This window comes from Chrysochloris asiatica, unplaced genomic scaffold (genome assembly GCF_000296735.1).
Source record: "Chrysochloris asiatica unplaced genomic scaffold, ChrAsi1.0 scaffold00020, whole genome shotgun sequence".
Classification (NCBI taxonomy): Eukaryota; Metazoa; Chordata; class Mammalia; order Afrosoricida; family Chrysochloridae; genus Chrysochloris; species Chrysochloris asiatica.
This window is the reverse complement of record NW_006408538.1, coordinates 11,534,789-11,557,224: the sequence shown is the minus strand read 5'-3', so window position 1 is coordinate 11,557,224 and position 22,436 is coordinate 11,534,789. Positions and strand designations below refer to the sequence as shown.

The following is a 22,436-nucleotide window of genomic DNA, read 5'->3' as shown; positions in this document are numbered from 1 at the left end:
GGGTGTTTAAAAAACAACAAAACCTAATATGAATAGAGAGAAATACTGTTAACTGATGGTACATGGAGGGGATTATAATCATTGTAATGAAACAAGGTATATGATTTGTTGAATGTAAAACTGATGATCTGCCCTGTAAACTTTCAATCCACTATAAAAACCTTAAAAAGAAAAAAAAAAAAAGGTTTGTGTACATACAGATCTCACACTTCCTATTGTATTACTTTGGTGATGTTCACTATTAATTAGAAATAGTGGAATCTTCATCTTATGATTGCTGTAGGATAAAGTGCATTTTAAAGCCTCAGCTATCATAGTTACATTTTCATTTTTAAAAAGTATACTGATACACACACACACACTCACACACACACAAAACAACATTTTGAGCACTTTGTTGAGAAAGAGTTAGTAATGGGAATAACTGCACAGTGACTTCAAATGCATGAAGACATCCCCACTTACTGGTCAAGGGTCACATTACATGGGGTTTTTCAAACTTATGCCTGTTTCAATGTCCACAGAATTAATATGTGCTGTTGTTGTTAAGTGCCGTTGAGTCGATTCCGACCCATAGTGACACTGTATAGGGTTTCCGAGGAGCAGCTGGTGAGCTTGAACAGCCAACCTTGCAGTTCAAACGGCTTTGTAGTCTGGCGCATTTACCTACAGCCCCACACCAGGATGCTGAATTAATATAATTAAGGAAGGGAAATCCAACACAAAGAAACCAGTGATTTTTAAAAAAAGAACATTTAAAAAAATGTTTATGGTATTCATAATATAAATATTACTAGTATTTCGCAGGGGACTACCAAAAAGAAATTGATGCCAGAAGGTAAATTTGGAGCAGGAAAAGAGGTTGGGGATAATTGCAAAGGTGTAAATTGAGAAGGATTTCTATAATAACTATCCAGAATTTTTATTATGTTTGAGATTAAATGGCATGTTGTTGTTAAGTACTGTTGAGTCCCTTCCAATTTACAGTGACTGTTTCCAAGGCTGTAAATCTTTGCAGGAGCAGAATGCCTCATCTTTCTCCCATGTAACAACTAGTGGGCTCGAACCACTGGCTGTGCGACTTCCAGTCCAGTGCTTACTTTATAGAACCACCATGCTCCCATAAATAGCATATTGTTGTTGTTGTCAAGTGCCGTTGAATCAATTCAGACCCAGTGACCCTGTATAGGATTTCCAAGGAGCTGTCAGTGGGTTTGAATCGCTGACCTTGACGTTCAAACTGACTTTGCAGTCAAGCAGTTATCCTACAGCGCCACATAACATACATGAAACACTATCATTATTAACTTTTGCTTATATCTTTTAGAAAGAAGATCCAGTTTCTTCTGACCTTCCTATGCATTCAGCAGGAGAAAGGCTTTCTCCCATCTCACTAATTTCTAGCTCTACAATAATAAAGTTTTATTAGAATGCAATTCATAAAGAAGAAACATACTTTTTATTTTTCAAGCTTAACCCTTTCAAGACTGAATTATTTTCTGCTTTGAACTTTTTGTTGAAAGCACGTGTTTTCAGTAATGGGCGGCATTTAAAATGAGATGTTTTTGAGATACTATGGATTTTGATACAATGAGTGGGACACATATGTCCCAATGGTCGCTGGTGCTAGTGCAGATTCTTGTAGTAATATAGGTCTCTACCAGATGGTAGTATGCACTAATAGTGAGCTATCAGTTTCCCACACACCTGAGAAGTGGAAAATATACATGGTCATGAAAAGGGTAAAGTCAAAGCATAACACTTGATTGTACTTACCCAAACCTATCCTCTTTACTCCTACTTGTAAAGGTCCTTAACATTTAAAAAATGGTCAAAAATACAATAGTAGCCCAGTATTCCTCACTTTCTCTGATCCCCTACAAATCAACCATCATAACTCTAATAATTCTATCTCCAAAATATGTCTGGAACCTACCTTTTTCACGTCCTCTCTATCACTACCACCTAGTCCCCACCAATATTATCTATTTGGATTACTGCAAAAGCCTCAAAAATAATCTTTCTCCATTCTTGTCCTAGTCTAATTCAGCAATCCTGTCCAATTCAGTAATCTTTTCCTTAGTATGATTACTCCCTGGCTGCTCCTGGCTTAAAACCATCATAGGTTAGTTTGATGTGTTAATGTGGCTAGGCTATGATGCTCAGTTATTTGGTCAAATATTAGTCTCCTTGCTATCATGACGTAGTTAAATGTAAATTTAGTCAGTTGACCTTAAGCAAAGCAAATTACCTTCCCCAACTGAGTGGGCCTCAATCACTCTTGAGGACCTTAAAAGCAAAAAAGGAATTCTTCAAGTGTATGTTCCGCCTGCCGACTATAGCTATTTTGCCAGAACTCTCTTATACTTCACTTTTCCCATTACCTGGCATAGATTTTGGGACAAAAGCCTGCAATAATCTCCAGCCTTTCTCCTGACCTACAGATTTTGTATAAACTAATTGTATAAACTAATTCCAGAAATTAATCTCTTTCTCTCATACAGGTTTAAGCACTTTTTCAGAAATGAAAATAATAAAATAGATGGTGCTAAGTGCCGTCAAGTCGGTTCCGACCCATAAAGACCTGGGTTTCTGTGGAGTGACTTGTGAGCTTGAATCACCAACCTTGTAGTTCAACCAACGTTGCAGTCCAGTACATTAACCTATAGCACTACACCAGGACTCCCAATAAAATAGGTAAACAAACATTTTTAACTCTTACTCTAAATTAAAATTATTTTATTACAGATGATATAGAACACTAGTTAGTAATAATAAAAGCTAACATTTACAAAACACTTATATATTACCTTATTAAACCTTCATAACCACCCAGTGAGATATGGAATGTTAGCATCCCTCATTTATAGAAACTGGGAAGTTATTTCCTGTAAATCATACAATTAGTAATTTTTTTGTGTGTTTGGGGGACTTAAGGGGCCCTGCAAGGCACAGGCTGTGAATCCAGACAAATACCAGAAACCATATTAATAGCTCATGTTGCTTATATACAACAAATTTACATTATCCTTACAATTCTGTGATCCTATATTTGTCTCACTTAAAACATGACTACTGCCTATTTCTTCAAATCTTATGCCACAGGGTTCATAGGGTTATAAGGCTAAAAGGAACATCCAGAAATATCTATTCTAGTTTTACAAGAAAGGCCTTACTTTTAGAAATATTCCAGATTGAGGCACTGCACAAGGCAGTTGTCCATCAAGCTCTTTCCATTAGTCTCTGGGAACAGAGAGGGAATCGCATTTCCTAGCCTCTTTTATTTTTTTTTACTAATGTTTGCATTTTTTGTTAATGTTTGGATGTACTTACCAGACACTTTTAAGAAGCTCCTGCTGCCAGATGCCCCTCTGCTCCCTTCTCTGCCTCCCCCCACAGGTCTCATTCATTTGGAACACCCACTTGGAGCATTAAATCCACTTGGAGCAACCCTGTATAGACTCTCAAAGGCTGTAAATCTTTACTGGCACAGAAAGCCTCATTTTACATCTGCATATTGGCTGATGAGCTTGAACTGGCCACCTTGCCTTTGCAGTTCTGTGCTTACCCTACAGTGCCACCAGGGTCCCTTTGAAGCATTAAAGGGGGAGGAAATATACTATGTTAAACCACTCAAATGTTGGTGTTTATTGATTGCAGTAGCAAGTACCTATCTTGAGGATCCGGAATCCCATCACTTTCCCATTGAATGATCTATTTATTCTTAGGCATCATCAAGTCCTGTTGTGGCACTGTGGGTTCCTGCGCTGGTGTGGGTTTGAATCACCAGGTTGGTGGCTCAAGCTCACCAGTAACTACTTGGAAACCCTATGCAGGGTCATTATGAGTCCTAACAGACTCTACGGCACTTCAAATCCTTAAGGTCAAGAATAAACATAAGTCCTACCAGGGCATTGAGCAAACTACGAAGTTTGTTTTGTTGGCATTTCCACTATTCCCAATATTACAATTATTGTTTCACTTACGCATCATGCCATTTATACTCTTCTTTCTGTGACACACTTAAGTATTCTAGCACAGACACGTCGGAATCTGAAAAATAGTTTTCAATAGGAGATAAAGAAACACTGCCTATTATTGTGGAATTCCTTCTAGATTCTCAACATTTCCTGCAAATTTTGAAGTAGAGTTTGAAGTTGTCCAGTCTTTAAGATGATACTGACCTAAGGAATTTGAACTAAGTTTTTTGTTAAGTGCTGTGAATTCCATTCTGACTCAATAGAGACACCCAGGGTTTCCGAGGGGAGGCTTGTGGATTTGAACCGCCGACCTTGAGGTTAGCAGTCCAGTGATTATCTTACAGCACCACACCAACTCCCCGTTTGTTGTTGTTGTTTATATACCTGACTTAATTTTCTCGGATGAAGGTCAACAATTTATCTTCCAGAAAACGCCTGAAGTCATGGAGCCGTTACCTCAGGAGCCGGCGTAAGTGATGTTGGCATTTAACGTGAGTAACTTCTGCCACTGTCATCTATAAACAAGCGCCAGGTAAGGCGAAGATTAGAGACTTCACCGCCTTGATAGTCATACTTGTGAGGTTTCATCTGCTACTTCAAATTCTTATTGGAAAAAGGCAGAATAAAATGAAACTTCTATGAGCAGACAGTCAAGCCCCCAAACGAAGATATTTTCTTAATTAAAAGACCCTTGTACCAACAGTGAAGCGTTGTTGGTACTAAACTCGTTGACACCTTTTTTTCTTCTCCTTTCTCTTCCCAAACTCCAACTCCTACTCCTTGGCGTCAGGTTTTTCTCAAAAGCAGCGTAAAGCACCTCCCTGCGCAGGCGCCTCGATCCTCAGGCCCTGGGAGGATTCCGACGCAGGCGCGCGGACCGGGAAGTGGGTGGGCTCGGGAGCGTGCTCCGCGGTCCACTTCCGGCCGGCCCCTCCCCACTCCCCCGCGTAGCCACCTCCCCGTCCTCCTTCTCCCTAGCCTCTCCCTTAACTCTCCCACCCCTCGCGCTCTCCGCCCAGCTCGTCTCCCGCCCTTCCCCTCCCGCTCCATCCGGGTCGCTGACGGCTTGTCTCTGGACTGGACAGCGGTGGCGGCTGCTTTCCTCTGAGGAACCGGGTAAAGTTTCACAGAGGCCAGGGAGGGGAGCAGCGAAGCAGCGGCACTGCCGCCGGAGGAGCCCTGGTGATCGCCGCCCGTAGCTGAAGGAGGAGGGTCCAGGAGCTGAAGACCTGCCACAGCTGCCGCGCTGCCTCGCTTTCTGGGGAGGGGCCGCTCCGCGTCGCCCTGGGCTCCCCTTCTTGAGGGGCCGGGTGGGTCGTTGACCCGGTGGGTTCGGGGGCGTGTGACGGCGTTAGGGAGGGGACGCGCCGGCCTGGGAGGATACAGGCCGGCCTGGCGCAGGGCGCTTTTTCGGGTGGGGGCGGGGGGGCGAGGGCATTGTCGGGGCCCCTTGGCCAGGGGACTGGAATGTCGTACCTCTCAGGGGAAGGGCCTCTCTTGATCTGAGGACCTCCGGGGTTGCCGAGCCTCGTCCGCCGGCCTCTGCGGCTGCTGCGAGAGGACGACTGCCGTAGTCGGCTGGTCGGCCCGGGAGGCTGGGTGTGTGCCTACGATCTCTCTCCCTCGGCCCCAGAGAGCCGATCTGGGTGCATGTTCGGGGAAGGTCTGGAATAAACTGCTTCTCGGTCCCCTACCTGTTGCTGGTGTAAGACTCCTTTTCCTTGCCCCTTCTTCTGACTTTTTAAAGGGAAAGGTGGCGAAACCTCGTGCACTGAAATCGGGGGTCTTTTCCAATCTTGCCTTCTCTTTAAAAGAAAATACGAGAAGGCAGTGCGGCAACTGTCGAGTTCTGAAGCCTCCCAAGAATGAAATCAAACTTCATTCAGTGGCTAGGTTGGTGGTGTGGGACAGCTGCAGCGCCTTGCTAGCCGGAACGAAGGAAAATAGGGTTTTGAAACTTGGCAGGTTCCCTGTAAGGAATGTGGGTGATACAGCGGGAATAAGGTCGACTTCCTGTAATGGTGTTGTTTAATAACGTGATGTGTTTTTAAAAGTCTTTGGAGGTCCACATACACCTGTGATTGTTGTCTGTACCTTGACGAGCAAAGAAATTTGCAGTCAGTGTACTGGAAAGTTCTACAGATTTCGCCACCAAACTATCAATGTCCCAATCCCCATTCGTCTTGAAAAATCAGCAGTGCGGAGTTATTTGCTGACTTTTTTCTTCTTGCAGTACTTGTCCAAGAGGCACAGACTGATAAATATAAATTGCCCAGAGGAAAATTTCAGTCGCGGTGACCACCTTAAGTAGAAAATGTTGAGTTTTGGGGAAAATCTTGATGTTTAAATTGTGTTTGTGTGGGTTCCCCCCCCCATGGTTATATACGTTTGGTTTTTAAAGTAAATTGTGTATACGTTGGTATGTTGCCATTTTGATTTGTTAAATATATTCGGAGGTGATTGTTTTAACAGTGACATCGTTTTCTTTATTGCTCGTAAAGACAAAATTAGTGTAAATTATTGGAAGAGTCGTTTAAATTGTGGGAAATTTAAAGTTTTCATTATTACTTTTATTTTTGTTACAGATCAGAACTTCAGTTATCTCTTGATGTGGAGGTACGTATTAGAAGGGTTAATTCTGCCATGATTTTAGGGACATTGCAAGGTTTTATGCTTGTACAGTTGACTAAATTTAAATTCTTCACTTGTTAAGTGCCATCAAGTCGTTTCCCACTTGTAACAATCTTTTATATGATATCCAAGTTGCTGCTGGTGGGTTTGAATGGCTGACTTTGTGCTTAGTAGTACAGTGCTTATTCTACAGCACCACACCAGGATTCCAGTTCTTCACTATGTGCTTTTTTGGCAGTAGAAAAATGTTTCACTTTTTCCCTCTATTGAAGTTATTGAAAGCAAAAGATAAAAATAGGGCTAACTTCATCAAGATACTTACATTAGTGTCATGTACTTAGTGTTAGGCTGCTCATCAAAAGGGGATGGTTCAAACCCACCAGCTGATCTATGGGAGAAAGATGAGACTGTCCCCATAAAAATTGCAGTTTTGGAAACCCTATGGAGCAGTTCTTTGTTCTTTATGGCCACTACAGTGGAGTTGACTTGATGGCAGTAGGTTTGGTTTTGCTTTTGCATATAGTGGTTATTGTTAGGGTAGCGCTTATTTTCTTTGAAGTCATATTAACCTTTTTTCATTTTTTCCCAGACATAGGGTTACTGCCAGCTTTCCAGTGTTTCAGAAGGGAGTTGTTTATTGAAACTGGAAGACCAAAAGAAATACAAGAATGTTGTGTTGGGGAAATGCATCCTTTGGACAGCTAGGCTTGGGAGGAATTGATGAAGAAATTGTACTAGAGCCCAGAAAAAGTGACTTTTTTATAAATAAAAAGGTCCGAGATGTAGGATGTGGACTCAGGCATACTGTATTTGTTCTGGATGATGGAACAGTGTACACATGTGGATGTAATGATCTAGGACAACTAGGTCATGAAAAATCTAGAAAGAAACCAGGTAAGTTGGAGAAAACATTTTTTTCATTTTATAATAATCTTACTTAAGTTTTGAAGGGTCATATAATATCTGTAGTTCTAGACCCATATTCTTTATCAGACTTTAAAAACAATCTGAGAATTAAATATATTCTTTATATCTTCATGTTTCTAAGTATTTTAATGATTTTGTGGTTTTATTATTTTTTTTAATCTGCTATTTTTATAAACTTTTATTGTATGAGTCTTTGGTTTCAGAACATAATTATGATGATGTAAAACAATGGTGAAAGCCTGTTTGCAATGTATAGATTTTTTTTTGGTGTGGAAAATATATGTATATACTATGTCAATTCTCTAGTGAAAGAGCTGTTCCAATTTTGAGATTGGGCAGATTTTGAGTGCTTAATTTACTTTGTGCATTTTTCGTACATCAGAAAGATTCTTTTAAAAAAGAAATCTTTTTACTTTCTCTTTTTTGATTAAAATGTATAGTAATTCTTCTGTGTTCCCCCCCTTAACCATCATATTTTAAATGTATAACTTTATTTGGTTTAGTTGGAATAATGCCTTAATCTACTTCTAGGTAGCAGCAATATCTATTAAAGGCTTTGTGAATGTGGTGTGTGGTGATTTTGTAGTAGCCATTCTGCTGTGCATAAGGTCGCTATGGGTTGGTACCGACTTGATGGCACCTAACAACAATAACAACAACAATATAAACCAAATTTAAAATAATCTATAGAGTGATGAGAAAGCTGAGGAATTTAGTCACATTTCTTGTTGCTTTCCTGGATGTACGTACATGTTTTATAATCAGATATTGCCACTCTTAGGAATATCATTATTTAGGTGAATTTTGCTTTTAGTTGTAACTAAAAGGTTATCTTAAGGTGGTAAGTTCAGATAAAACTGTAGTTGTACTGGTCTGTAGTTCTGTTTCAGTTTTAGTGGAACTCTTTTTTGTGGCACTTCTTTTGCTTTATCACTTCATTATTTAAGTGGTTTCTGTTAATCTACTTCTGAGATATCAATGTAGGTATAAACTACATTAATTAAATGAGGGCACATTTTATCTTTCATACTATCACACCATCATGCCAAACTTCACTTTTCTAACTTGTAAATGCTGTATAGTTTCAATCTGTCATCGTTGTCAGGTTTTTAATCTCTTTTCTTCTTCCTTAATTTGTAAATTTGTTTTTCTTGGATGAATGGTAGTGATGCTAAATATAGTAGATTTCATTATTGCAAGACTTCCATATTCTCTACCTCACTAAGAATATTTTATGAAATATTAAATTTTCATAATCTCAGCATCAGGGTTGTATGTTGGTGGAGATGATTGGTAATTTATTGATACTGACTTGAATGGTAGATCTGCTTCTGAGGCATTTTTACCTAGCTTGGAATGCTGCCTCAGGTTGAGATTTTCATGGCATTGGGACTATGGCTATTCTTTGTATTTAACATGTTCTATAGAAATAACTGAACATCCCTCTGTAGATTTTTAGTAATTCAGGAGAGACAACAGTGTAAATGGCAAGTACAAAGCCAGCACATAGAAATTATCAATTTATTTATAAAGTTTGTTAAGTTTGAAATTTTCTAAATGTTACTCAATGCCAGTTATATGTCCAGGACAAAAGTAGATACTGTGCATGAACAATATAATGATTACAGTGCCTGGAACAGTTCTGCCTTTATAGGTGATATGCTAAGAAACTAGCCAGAGAGGCTCCTTACTGGTCATGTTGGCATTGTGATGATTGCATTGTGACATCTGTATCATCCTGTTGATTGATTCTTGAAGCAACATTTGGTAATGTAAAGTTGGGAGGAGGTTAGTTTTCCCTAAATTGCGATATATCCCTTTAGGATTGCCTCATTACCAGTCAAGGTTATATTGTGGTCTGTGGAACAGAAGGAAACAGAAGGCGTGAACTTTGCCTGGGTTGGGAGTTAAGGCGTGATGTGATATGTAACAAAATAATTTACTTCATCAGAGTTTTAAACTTGTATAAGAAAGAAAGCAGACAGAAAGGAATCTAAGAAATTTTCTCTTCACAGAAGATTGGTTTTTAAAGCAGACTAAATATTCTGTAATTAATAAGTAAAAGAGAACGAGATGGCCTTACTCATTAAGGATTTAAGGATAGGTTATTCCTGAGAATAACCTGCCCTTCATAAGAATGTCTCATTACCAGGCAGAGTATACTGTAGTCTGTGGAACATAAGGAAATCGAAGGCATGAACTTTGTGTTTGAGAATTTTAAAACCTGGTTTGAAAGTTAAGGCATACACAAATGAGTTGAAACGTGATGTGATGTATGTATTTGAGTCTTTATAATTTTAATAATGGGAAATATCATTGTGAGTTAAAACTAAAGATTCCTGGGAGAAATTGAAGCATTTAATTATTGCACGAATAGTCCTCCAAAAACATTTTGGAATTACTTAGTTTTCAAGGGGAGGAGCGATCATTCTGAGTACCCGAAAAGGTTTTTATTACCAGAAGTCCAGGTTCCTTGGGAAAAAAAAAACAGAATTTCAAGGATAGTTAGTTGTTCTTTTAAGAACATCATTGTTTAACCTCAGTCTTGTTTTGAGGTGCTTAAATTGTTAAATAGTATTTTTAGCCAAAGTAATACTTATTTGAAATAAGTCAGCAATGATTTAAGTGTGTGCTTTCCTGGAACCCACTCACGTACCCCCCCTTTTTTTAATTTGTGCATTTGTGGACTGATTTAGAAGATACAAGGTTATCTGATCTTATTTAATTGGGCTTAAAGTCTTTTCTGGTAATTGAACTAGTCTTGGTAATTTTGGTGGTTATGTGCTATGGCGTCGGTTCTGACTCATAGCAACCCTGTATAGGGTTTCCGAAATCTTTACAGGACCTGTAAATCTTTACGGGAGCAGAAGCCTCACCTTTTTCCCACGGAACAGTTGGTAGTTTCGAACTGCTAACCTTGAGTTTTGCAGCCCGATTCGTAACCATTACGCTAGATTGTAATTTTAGGATCATGTACTAACTTAAGTTTACTTCATCAGAGCTTTAAACTATTGTAAGAAAGAAAGCAGACAGAAGAGAGGGATCTAAGAAATTGTCTCCTTACTGAGAATGTCTTTATAAGCACACTAAATATTCTGTATTTAATAAGGAGTGAAAGAGAAAGAGGTGGCCTTAGTCATTAAGGAGAGGCTATTCTTGAGAATCAATGTAATCTGAAGGAAGGACTTGACCTTAACAGGGTAATAAGTGCATTTAATATATTACCTATTGGGAGAGTATGCATAATGAACACTTGAGGTCTTTTATATATCAAGAGTACAGATATGCCCGTGCTCATCTTGCCTCTCATGTATAGACATAACTAAGAGACATATCGCAGGTTTGGTTCTTGACCACCTCAAGACAGTGAATATCACAAAAAAGCAAGTTACACATTTTTCTCTGGGCATATAAAAGTTATGCTTATACCATTCTGTAGTCTATTAGGTATGCAATAGAATTATGACAATGTTTGAAATTTGCGAGAATTACTAAAATGTGACGCAGAGACATGAAGTGAGCACGTGCAGTTGGAAAAATGGTGCTGACAGACTTGCTCCATGCCGGGTTGCTACAAACCTTCAGTTTGTAAAAAGCACGGTATCTTCGAAGTGTACGAAAGGGAAGTACAATAAAAAGTGGCATGCCTGTTTGTGTATGTTGTACACACATTTGAGGGAGCTTCCAAAAGTTGGTGGAAAATGGAATTAAAAGGTACTGGAATATTTTTCACAAACTATTTGAAAGCCCTCTTATATATGTATCTGCCTGCCCTTTGCTATCAGTATTAGCTTATTCTGAATGATTTCCAGGGAAGTGAACTTGAGTTTGCTTTTATATAAGCAGTTTTCCTTACTAAAAACATAGTACTTTATTTTAAAGCTAGTGGCTCTCATTTTCTTAACTCATAGCTAACAGGTAAATACATTTAATCTTTAATATGCTAGAATCGTTCATCTAAATTATTTGTTTTATTTTTATACTTTTCGAAAATCATTTTTGAAGATTTAAAGATAACTATAAGAAGTATACCTAAATTAACAAGAGCCTTTATTCACCGTATATCCAATTGCAGGTGTAATTTGGTGACTATGGTCCTAAATGTATGTTTTATATATCTATTTCTATTTTATATTAGAAAGAGTTCTGAACTGTTTTATGACCTCAGTTTGTATAGCTCCTTTTTAAATGACTGTTTTGATAGCTTTTTGTGTTTGCAAAATTCTTTCATGTCTATTATTTCATATAGTCCTCATAACAATCGTGTACAGTAGTAGCTAGGGTGGCAAGTATTATGGTCCCATTATACAGATGTGGAAACTGAAGTTATAAGCGATTAAAAGACATCACTAGATTAGCAGATCTTAAGAGACTGTTCCAAATCCTGTGTTTTTGCCTTTATTCCACATATCGTTACCCCTAACATATTTAGAAGGTAGAAAAATATGTGTTTATTAGAGAGGAAACTAGTTTCCCATCAGTTTTTGAATGTAACTCTGAGGGTTTAAAAACTACAGTTTAGCAATGAAGACACCAAGTTTTATGTTTTTCCCTCTTAATTTTGTGTATAAATTACAAAGAAAAAACCATTTTACAATATATATAAGATTGAAAGTTTTCTTTTCATGATACAATATTATGCCATCAAGAATTAAAAATTCAAATATATATACCTTGAACACAGAAGACAACTTGATTAGCAAAGCCAGCAATAGGTAAAGTTTTGAATATTATGTAAAATTTATCATAGTTTATCCTCAAATTTTTTATAGAATTATAAAGATGATGCACATTGGTTTCATGTTTCTTGTATGCCAAAATGGTAATTTCTACTGTTTATTCCAATAAAAGCATTTTGGTCATGTAACAGTAATTACTTGCTTGCCTGCCTTTCTTCTTCATTTTCTGACCTTTCTCTCTTTAAAACACAAATCCATAAATTAATTATTTGTTAGAATTTAATATATATATCAGAAAATAAATACAGATCTGGAGATCAAATTCACTTAGAGCAGATTAAACAATACCATGTTATCCCACATATTTCTCATTGCACCAAAACATGTAAGACCAAGGAAGCTCATGATATTTTATAAACTCCTAATATTTATGATACTTTCCAAGGAAGAGAAAGATGTGGACAACATGAAGACTAGAAAAAAGTAATTGTTTGGGTGAGGAGTGGATGATTGCTTTGGATGCTTTACTTTGAGCAAGGTTAGTGCTGAAAAATCACAGTGTCAAGGGTAGGGGAAAAAATCATAAATGCAAACAGATGATGCTGTTAGAGAGATGTATAATAATACTTTACTTTGTGTAGGACCCTACATCTGAGGAATTTCAAGAACATTACACATAACTCATGGTTCCTTTCAAAATGCTTGTGACACAGTTTGCAAGAATTATCCTCTTCTTAGGGGATAAATGTACGGAGAAATGGCAGCACAAGTTGGTAAGTAGCTTGTCAAAACAGCAGGTGACTGGTGAACAACTATAAATTGAATCTGAAGGTTTGAGTCTACCAGTCTCCTACCTTATTCACTAAATTGTACTATTTCGAATGATTGATAGTAGTATCTTCTGTATGAGGCAGGCCAAATGCCAATGCACAGATTGTTTCTTTGCCATTTTATTTGATGGCCTTTTGAAACATCATTATTTTACCAAGATGCTTGCATTGCGATACCTCTTTGGTACTTCATAATCATCCTGTGTGATATGAAGAATATTTAAATAAACAAAAACATACTGTGGTAACACCCAAGCATTTCTCATTTGTCTTTCATATATCATAATCAGTACCCCTTGTCTAATTGCTAGGCTGTACTACTATCCAAGGTCTATCCTAACTGCCATGCATAGTTTATTTGGTGGCTGTCATTGGAAATTGGAATAGTTATGTTGGCTCAAGTCTGCCATATAACTTTCTGTAGGGTGATGCCTTGGTTTAGTTTATAAAACACTTAACTCACACATAAGGTATAGTAGCTAGTTGTAAATGCCTGATCTCAGCAGTCTGACAAAGGAAGGCTTCTTTTAAAGGGTTAAGAGCCAGTTATTCTATTTATGGGATGTTAGTGTTTTTACCTTACTGGAAGTGAGCCACTTATAATTTTCTTTAAAAGAATTGCTTTTAGGTAGATTTAGATGTCACAGTGTGGACACTTGCCAAGTATTCTTGTTGCCAATGGTAGCCTACTTGCTCTAGTTTCCATCATCTTAGTAAGAATTCATAGGGTTTCATGTCCTAATATGTCATAAAAATGATTGCTAAAGCTCATTTCTCACAAACCCCATGTAGTTTTCAAATTACGTTGAAGAACTAAAAAGTCACTCTAGATAATTAGCTTTCCTAAGCTTTTGGAAAAGCTTATTAACCATTATTACTCTGATATAAGAACACATTCTTAGATTTTCTTAATAGTTTTCTAATTACAAAGTAGTAAGTATTGGTAGCGAGTGTAGGAAATAGAAGATATTAATGAACTATAATGTCATGCATAATACAAACACATTACCACTGAGTCGATTCCAACTCACAGTGACCCATGGGGCAGAGTGGGACTTCTCTGGGGTTCTACTCCGAGGCTGTAAATCTTTACAGGAGAAGACAGCCTCAGCATTCCTCTGTAGCAATTATCCATACATAGGTACTATTATCATCTTTTCTATGGTCCTGTATTTCAGATCATAGACTGGGAACATGTTCTCATATCTAAAGTTTATTCAGTATTCATTGAATAATTTAGTTTTTTTTCCATGTTTTTAAGCATTGTTTAAGGGTTTTATTGATAATTGAACATTTCTTCATTTGGGTATATTCATATTTATGTGTTCTCTTATTTTTAAAAATTTATTTCCAGATTTGCTTGTCATAAATGGTGCCATGAACGTATGCATGAATTTAGTGTTGTTTTTTTTTTAAATCTCTGCTTGTTTCTTTATAAAAAGAATGTCTTTAATTTTAGCAAACCTAGGAGGAATGATAATGGAATTTAATTGCAATTTTAACATATTTAAGTACAGTTGTGCTTTACAGAGTTGATAGATAGGCCTTTAAGAAAATATTTTTAAGTGAAAAAGTTTTAAATGTACTCATTTGACAAGCTTTTGTGTATGTATCATTTAAAAATATAGTAGGGAAAAAAATTGGTGGGAAAGTTAAAAGAAGTGCAGAAGTAAATAAAAATGCACATAAAACATGCTGAAGTGTTAGAAGATACAGTCTATGTAGAGCTGGATCGTGTAACCACTTAGGGTGGTGTGAATTGTTGCTGAGCTTCTGTGTAGGCAGAAAACAGCATATAAACTGGAAAGAGTATTTCAAGGAGGAAATAATAAAGACTGCTTTTTAATTAAAGCAGCTCCATTTAATGGAAATGTCTGAGAAAAGGGATCAGAAAAGTGAGTATTGAGAGTTTATGGACTTAATCAAATTTTAGAACTTAAATTTGATGAATAATCACGTGATAGCTTATAATGGGAATTATTAGAGTTTGCTTGTTTGTTTTAGACTGACTGGAAGAGAAGTTGGAGGTAAAGGAATTCGGTTGCAATGTAGTCCCTTTTTAATATAAGAAAGTAGCAGGTAGACCAAGGAACCATTAGATTAGGGAGACAAAAAGGATAGACAGGATTTGGTAATGAAGTATAAGTGAACAATGACGTTAATGAGGCCTGGTGTGGCACTGTAGGATAAACAATGGACTGTTAACTACAAGGTCAGTGGTCCAAACCCACCAGCCACTCCTCCGAAACCCTATACAGGGTCTCTATGAATTGGAACCGACTTGACGGTATACAATAGCAAGTGATGATAGGGTATGATGCTAGGAAGTAAGGAATTGAGGAAGAGGAGGAATGTAACTGTTAGGTGTTAGGAGAGTTGAAAGACTGGTGAGGTGAAATTTGTTTTGTACTTTGTGACAATTGAGCATTAAGAAATCCAGTACTGTAAATGGGGGCAGAGAGGAAGATCAGAGTAAAAGTCATGAAATCCTTGGGTGATGCAGTTAACACGGTGGGCTGCTGATCAAGAAGTTGAAGGGTCGAGTCCACCCAGAGGTCTCTCACCTGGTGTTCTTCTTCCAAAAAGTTAGCACATATCGACTCTGACACACAAGGGCTGCTCTAAGTTAGAATTGACTCCAAAGTAACTGGCTAGTTAAAGGTATTATCTTGTAATTCCATTTGTCTATGAATTTTTAAAAGCCCAAGCCCTCTTATATTTAAAGTCATGTCTTTGAAGAAGTATCTAAATTATTTGGTGATGATAACACCTTTATAAGTTAAAGGTATAAACAATTACAGTGGCTCCATAGAATTTGCCTTGGACTGTGAACCAAAAGATTGGCAGTTCGAGCTCCTCAGGAGAAATATGAGGCTTTCTCTTCCTGCAAAAGATGTAAAGCCAATGTTTAAGTTGCTCGTCCCTATCAACACTGGATAGTAACATTTTTTAATTTTAAAGCCTTAATAATTAAAATGGGATTGCTGGTGATGCTGTAGAATAAGCACTGAAGTGCTAACCACAAAGTTGGCAATTCAAATCCAACAGCCATTCCACAGGAAGAAAAACTTGAGGCTTTCTGCTCCCTTGAATATCCTGTACAGTGTTGGAACCAAGTTCATGGCACCTAGCAACAATAATTAAAACTGACTCAAAAATAGATAAACCAGTGAAACAGTATAAAACCCAGACACAGATGCACATCATCATTGGGGGAAGGAGACTGTTTGATGAATGGTTTTAGAATAAGTGGGATGGAATAAAGAAGTTAAAATTCATGCCTCTATTCATGTACTTTGATAAATTCAAAGTGGATCAGATATTTCAGTGTACAGACTTAATTGATAAATATACTTGAAGTCATTTATTGGCTTCTTTTGATTGTTATTAATAACTTTTGGAATACGGAAAGCCTTTCTGACTGACATATGAACAGCATAGAAGAAAAGAGGTAAACTACATAAAAGTGGAAATAATTTTTGCTAGAAAGAAATTACTGTAAACAAAATTTAAAGATAAATGGAAAAATATGGCTCACATTAGAACCAAAAGGTTGATTTCATACAAAATACTCATAGAAATTGATTAAACAATCTAATAGCAAAAAGGGCAGAGGACAGCGACGTTCTCCAAAAGGAAATGTTGTTGTTGTTGTTATGTGCCATCGAGTCGGTTCCAACCCATAGCAACCCTGTATAGGGTTTCCGAGGGTGTAAATCTGTACGGGAGTAGAAAGCCTCATCTTTCTCCCGCTGTTAATGGAAAAATGTTCAACCTCATTAAGGGTACCAGTTTTGTATAGATCAGGTTAACAAAAATCCTTAAGTTTAATGATAAACACTGTTGGTGAGAATGTCAGGAAATAAGTACTTTCACTCATATTGTTGGTGTTCGTGTAAATTGGTAAGCCTGTATGAAGGGTAATTTGCCAACATGTTAGAACTATAAATGCACATATCCTTTATCTGTTGCTAGGAAATTATCTGGATTGTATATTTATATACTGTCTTTGTTATTTAGTGTCCTGGTGTGGCACGGCGGGCTAATGCACTGGACTGCTCCACAAGGTCGGTGGTTCAAGCTCACCAGCCGCTCCTCAGAAACCCTATACAGGGTTGCTATGAGTTGGAACCTACTTGACAGCCCTTGTCCCCTTTCAGTATCTGTACCCCAGCATTTCTTAGAAATCCCCATGTTTCTTAGCATCTGTCTTTCCTTAGATCTAGGAGCTTCACAGTATGGAGGCCCCAGATCCAAAGGAGGCAGTTGAGTCCCAGCTCTTCTTTCTTGGTGGCAGGAGGTACCCTCTCTGCTCATTTACAAAAGAGACAGCAGACCAAAACCTCTAAGAAAATGACTGATTGCTCATAGCATGTCTCATCATGGAAGTAATTATGTTATATTAGATCTCATTGTGGGAGATTGTTGTTGTTAAGTGTCTGCCAAACCACTGAGAATCCTGGCCGAGTCAGGTTGACGCAAAACCTTACCTATCGCATATATGTGTACAAAAGGACATGTGCAAGATTATTAATTACAACATTGTTTATAATAGCAAATAATTAGAAACAGCTGTACTGTGTCTATACTGTTGTTTTGACCCTATGTAAACAGAAAAACTGCCCATAGGGAAACTGCAGGGAAGCAGGTTATTAGGTCTTTGTTCTCCTGGATGGTTTTAAATTGGCGAGCCTTTCAATTAGCAGTGGAGTGGTTAACCATTGCACCACTGTGACTCCTTGTCTGTTACTGTGTGCTCTTGAGTCATTTCTGATTCATAATGACCCAGTAAGAAAGAGTAGAACTGTCCCGTAGGGTTTTCTAGGCTGTAATCTTTACGGGAGCAGATCATGAGATCGTTTCTCCTGTGGAGCCATAACCACTTCACCATTGAGCCATGAGGTCCTCTTAGTCTATTAAGCCCACTACCATCCAATCAATTCAGACTCACAGCAACCCTGTAAGATAGAGTAGCGCTCCTTAAGGTCTCTGAGGTTGTAAATCTAGCTCTGCTGAAGCAGACTGTTTCATCTTTCTCTAGTGGAGTAAGTGATGGGTTTGAACTGCTGACTTTTGGGTTAGCAGCCCAATGCATAGCCCACTGCTCTACCAGGGTCCTTTACTTTTTTGTTGTTGTTAGGTGCTATTAAGTCAGGCCTAACTCATAGTGACCATGTATAGGGTTTCTGAAGAGCAGCTGGTGGGTTTGAACTTTTGACCATGCTGTTAGCAGTCCAGTGCTTATCCTATAGCTCCACTCAGGACCCCTCTTTGTCTATCTGGAGGTGGTAAATTACAGTCTCATTAAATGTACTGTTAGTACATTTTTTGTACGCTGATAATGGAAAAATTCATAAGACATTAAATAATAAGAGCAAGGTGTGGTGGGTGGTTATATGCTGTGGAGTCGGTTCCAACTCATAGTGACCCTGCACAGTTTCCAAGGCTGTAAATCTTTATGGGAGCAGAAAGCCTCATCTTTCTCCCATGGAATAGTTGGTAGTTTTGAACTGCTGACCCTGAGGTTAACAGCCTGATTTGTAACTACTGCACTACCAGAGCTCCATAAGAGCAAGGTGTAGAACATTGAATTGTTGTTAGGTGTCATCTGTTGCTTCTTAATCTTAGGGACCCATGTAGGGTTTCCCAGGAGCAGCTGGTGGGTCTGAATTGCTAACCTGTGGTTCGCAGTCCAGTGTTGATCGTCTACAGCTACACCAGGAGTCTAGAACACTGAGTAGAAAGCTATTTTAAAATAAAACAGTTAAAGATTTAATTATTCCAACTCATGGTAAGCCATGTGTCTCACAGTACAACTGTACATAAAGTTTTCATTGATTGTGACCTTTAGAAACTAGATGGTCAAGCATTTCTACCAAGGTACCTCCAGGTCAATTCAGACCTCCAGCCTTTTAGCTAGCGCTTAACTACTTGCATCACCCAGCTGCGTTTGGCTAGAAAATGGGAAAATACACACTTGTGTTTACTTATACAGACATAAGAAACACCAGAAGGATATATTGTTGTTGTTAGGTGCCAGACTCAGTACTGACTCTTAGCGACCTTATACACAGCAGAATGAAACACTGCCTGATCCTGGGCCAACCTCACTACTTTTGCCATGCTTGAGTCCATTGATGCTGCCACTTGGCCAGTCCATCTCATTGGGGGTCTTCCTCTTTTACTCTGACCCTCCACCTTACCAAGCATGATATCCTTCTTCACCAACTACATGAGAGTAAATCAGAAACCTTTGCTACTAGAGTTCCAGTCCATACATGTATGGGATTATTCCAAACAAAATGTACTTACTGATGTCCCTGTGATCAGTGGATGACTACAAACAAGTTCTCTAGGTAATACATTTGTCTATTCAGTTAGTCTTGCTGTAGCACTGTGGGACAAGCACTGGACTGCTAGATCAGTTTGAACCACAAAGTCGATAGTTCAGACTCACCAGTTGCTCCAGACTTACCAGTCGTTCCTTGGAAACCCTACACAGGCTCGCTGTGGGTCTGAACCGACTCAAAGACACGTAAAAAACTACAACGTTCTTGTTAGGATGCCTTCAGATAAAAGGTACCATGTATAAAAAAAAAAAGGATTTTGAGGTTGGGGCTAATACATTTGTAATGGAACTCAGCTGGACATCTTCCCAAATCATTAAAGCTTTGCCATAAGTTTTCGATATAAGACATCAGTTTTGGATCAATCAGCTGATTTGGGAAGGTTGGGAAGACCTCACAGATGAACCAAGAGAGGGAAGACCATCAACCTTGCATGAATGAAGAAAGTGGCTGAAGCCCAGAAACTGGTAGACAGAGAACAGCGATGTGATTGCTACTGCAGTTGGGATCTCACTTGGTTCAGCATTTTACACTATACGCAAACATTGTGGTCTCAGCAAGCTATCCTATGGGTGCTCAAAGCATTGCACAAAGATCAGCTAGCTCAAAGAGTTAGATTCCCATCAGTTTTTTAAACTAATGAAGATGGTTTTAAGAAACAATTATATCTAAGGACAAATCTTGAATGTACTAATACTGTCCAGAGCGCAATGCCGCATCAAAATAGTGGATTCTGAGGGTATCTTCTGGGTCAGTTATAGTTAAGACATCAAGTTCATCTCAGAAGGTTAGAACCACTGCTGTCAAGTTGATTTGGACTCATTGACCTTGTAGGACAGAACTCGTAAATCCTTATGGGAGCAGATAGCCTCATCTTTCGCCTCAGAGTAGCTGGCGGATTTGTACTGTTAATGCTGAGGTTTTCATCCAAATACTTAACCCACTGAACCAGGTTATGGTGACTGTATTTTGGAATTCCCACAGAGTGATCTTGATAGATTTTCCTGAAGGACCCAAGATGATCATGGGTGCTTCTTAGGAAGAAATTTGAAGACAAATGGGAACTGTATTGGTAAGACAAAGGCCAGAGAAGTTGTGCCATGGAATATTTTTCCATCACAACTATGCACCTGCTTATAGCAATGATTGTCCTATGAGAACTTCATTGGGAAACTTTACCCCATCCACCATACAGTCTTACTTCTGTTTCCTAATCTCAAAGATCATTGACAATAAACACAAATTGAGTCATTTGAGGATGCCAAAACTGCCCTTTTGACGTGGTGTAAATCGAAGCATGCACAATTCTTCTAGGAAGGGTTGTTGGTGTTAAGTACCGTGAAGTCGGTTTTGACTCATAGTGACCCTGCACAGGGTTTCCGGGGCTGCAGATCTTTACAGGAACAGAAAGCCTCATCTTTCTCCCACGGAGCAGCTGGTAGTTTAGAACTGCTGACCTTGAGGTTAGCAGCCCGATTCGTAACCACTACACTATCAGAGGGAAGGGTTGTTGTTGTTAAATGCCGTGAAGTCGGTTCTGACCCATAGCGACCCTGTATAGGGTTTCCGAGGAGCGACTGGTGAGCTTTAACTGCTGACCTTGCAGTTCAAACGACTTTGCAGTCTAGCACATTAACCCACAGTGCCATACCAGGACTAAGATGGAAACACTATTTTCAGAAGGGCAAAGACCTAGATGGTGGATATGCCAAGAAACAGTAACTTCACATTTTGATATTTCTGTTTAATAGCAGTATTTGATTTTATAGCAGCATTTTTTTTTTATCTTTGAAGTTTTTATTGAGCATTGAGTGGTAGTTTATATGGAAGAACATCAGTTTTTCACTCATCCTATAGTATTTTGTTTCATTGTGATTATTATAATCACCTCCATACGTAACCATTCAATAATATTTCTTTCTATTCCCTTTAGGTGTTTTTTTGTTTTTTTTTTTGGTGTACACGAAAAACACTCAGGAATATATAATAATTTAAACAACCTATGGGCACATTCTGCAAGCCTGCTTACTAGCGGCCAGCACACAACCTTTCTCTTTTCATGAGTCTATTTCTCAATGTCGTCATCTTTGGCTCCATTTCTGGTGTCGCTGTGTAGCAGCACTTTTTGACTTACCCATATACATCTAATTACAGTGATTACTCTTGGTGCAGATGCAGGAAGATAAGAGTTGAGAACTAGGTTGATGGAGGATATGGAGGGTTTACAGACTCTTCACTGTTTACCTTTCTTTGAACCATGTAAAGATATTCATTTAATGTTTTTGAAAGAGTAAACCCTAAATACAAATCTTGACTTTCTTGCTTATTACCTATGTTATCTTGGGCACATTGCTGTACCTGTCTGTTTTCTCTTCTGTAAGATTAGGATGCTTATATTTAACTCCTAGGGTGATTATGATTAAACTGCCTTACATATTAAAGTAACAGAATGATGTACCCAACTATGTGTGGCATATGGTGAGCGCTTTTATAAATGCTTGCCTGAACAAAAAAGGAACCTATTAACATTAGAGTGGGAATTTAAATTTAGGTCTGCTTTACACTAAATTTGGGTATTAGGCTGTTTCTGTCCATGCCTCCTGATAGACATGACATATCTTATACAACTAGTGTTCAGATATCGGTGTCTTCCTATTATGTAACAGACATTGTGCTAGGCATCAAAGCACTTTTACTTTAGTATTCAGTTACCTATTGGAGCTCTCAGCCAAACAAAGTTTTTGCCAAAAACTTTTAACAATGTTAGTTTGTGATGTTTATAGGTAATGCTATATTGGAGTAACATACGCAAGTTGGATTCCTTTACCTTCAGACTTTAAAGATAGAATCATTTTTAAATTTATATATGTATCTTGTTGTTAAGTGCTGTTGAGTCGGTTCTGATCCATAGTGATCCTGAATATGATTTCAAAGGAGTGGCTGAGCTTGAAACGCCGACCTTGTGGTTCAAACCAACTTTGCAGTCCAGCTCAGTAACCCACAGTGGCACACCAGGACTCCATATATATTATATTATGTGGT

General features: G+C 38.3%; 1 protein-coding gene across 3 annotated transcripts in view; it reads left to right on the top strand.

The window, feature by feature from the left end:
- The first annotated feature begins 4,986 nt into the window (after positions 1-4,986).
- HERC4 (HECT and RLD domain containing E3 ubiquitin protein ligase 4) overlaps positions 4,987-22,436 on the top strand; it is a 149,953-nt gene continuing 132,503 nt past the window's right edge. For 2 of the 3 annotated variants that reach the window (XM_006835822.1, XM_006835821.1), the window contains exon 1: positions 7,280-7,505. In XM_006835822.1, the coding sequence (XP_006835885.1) occupies positions 7,280-7,505 (226 nt within the window). Of the gene's footprint in view, positions 5,097-6,565; positions 6,597-7,200; positions 7,506-22,436 lie in introns of those variants that run through there. The other variant, XM_006835820.1, reaches the window with a different exon arrangement.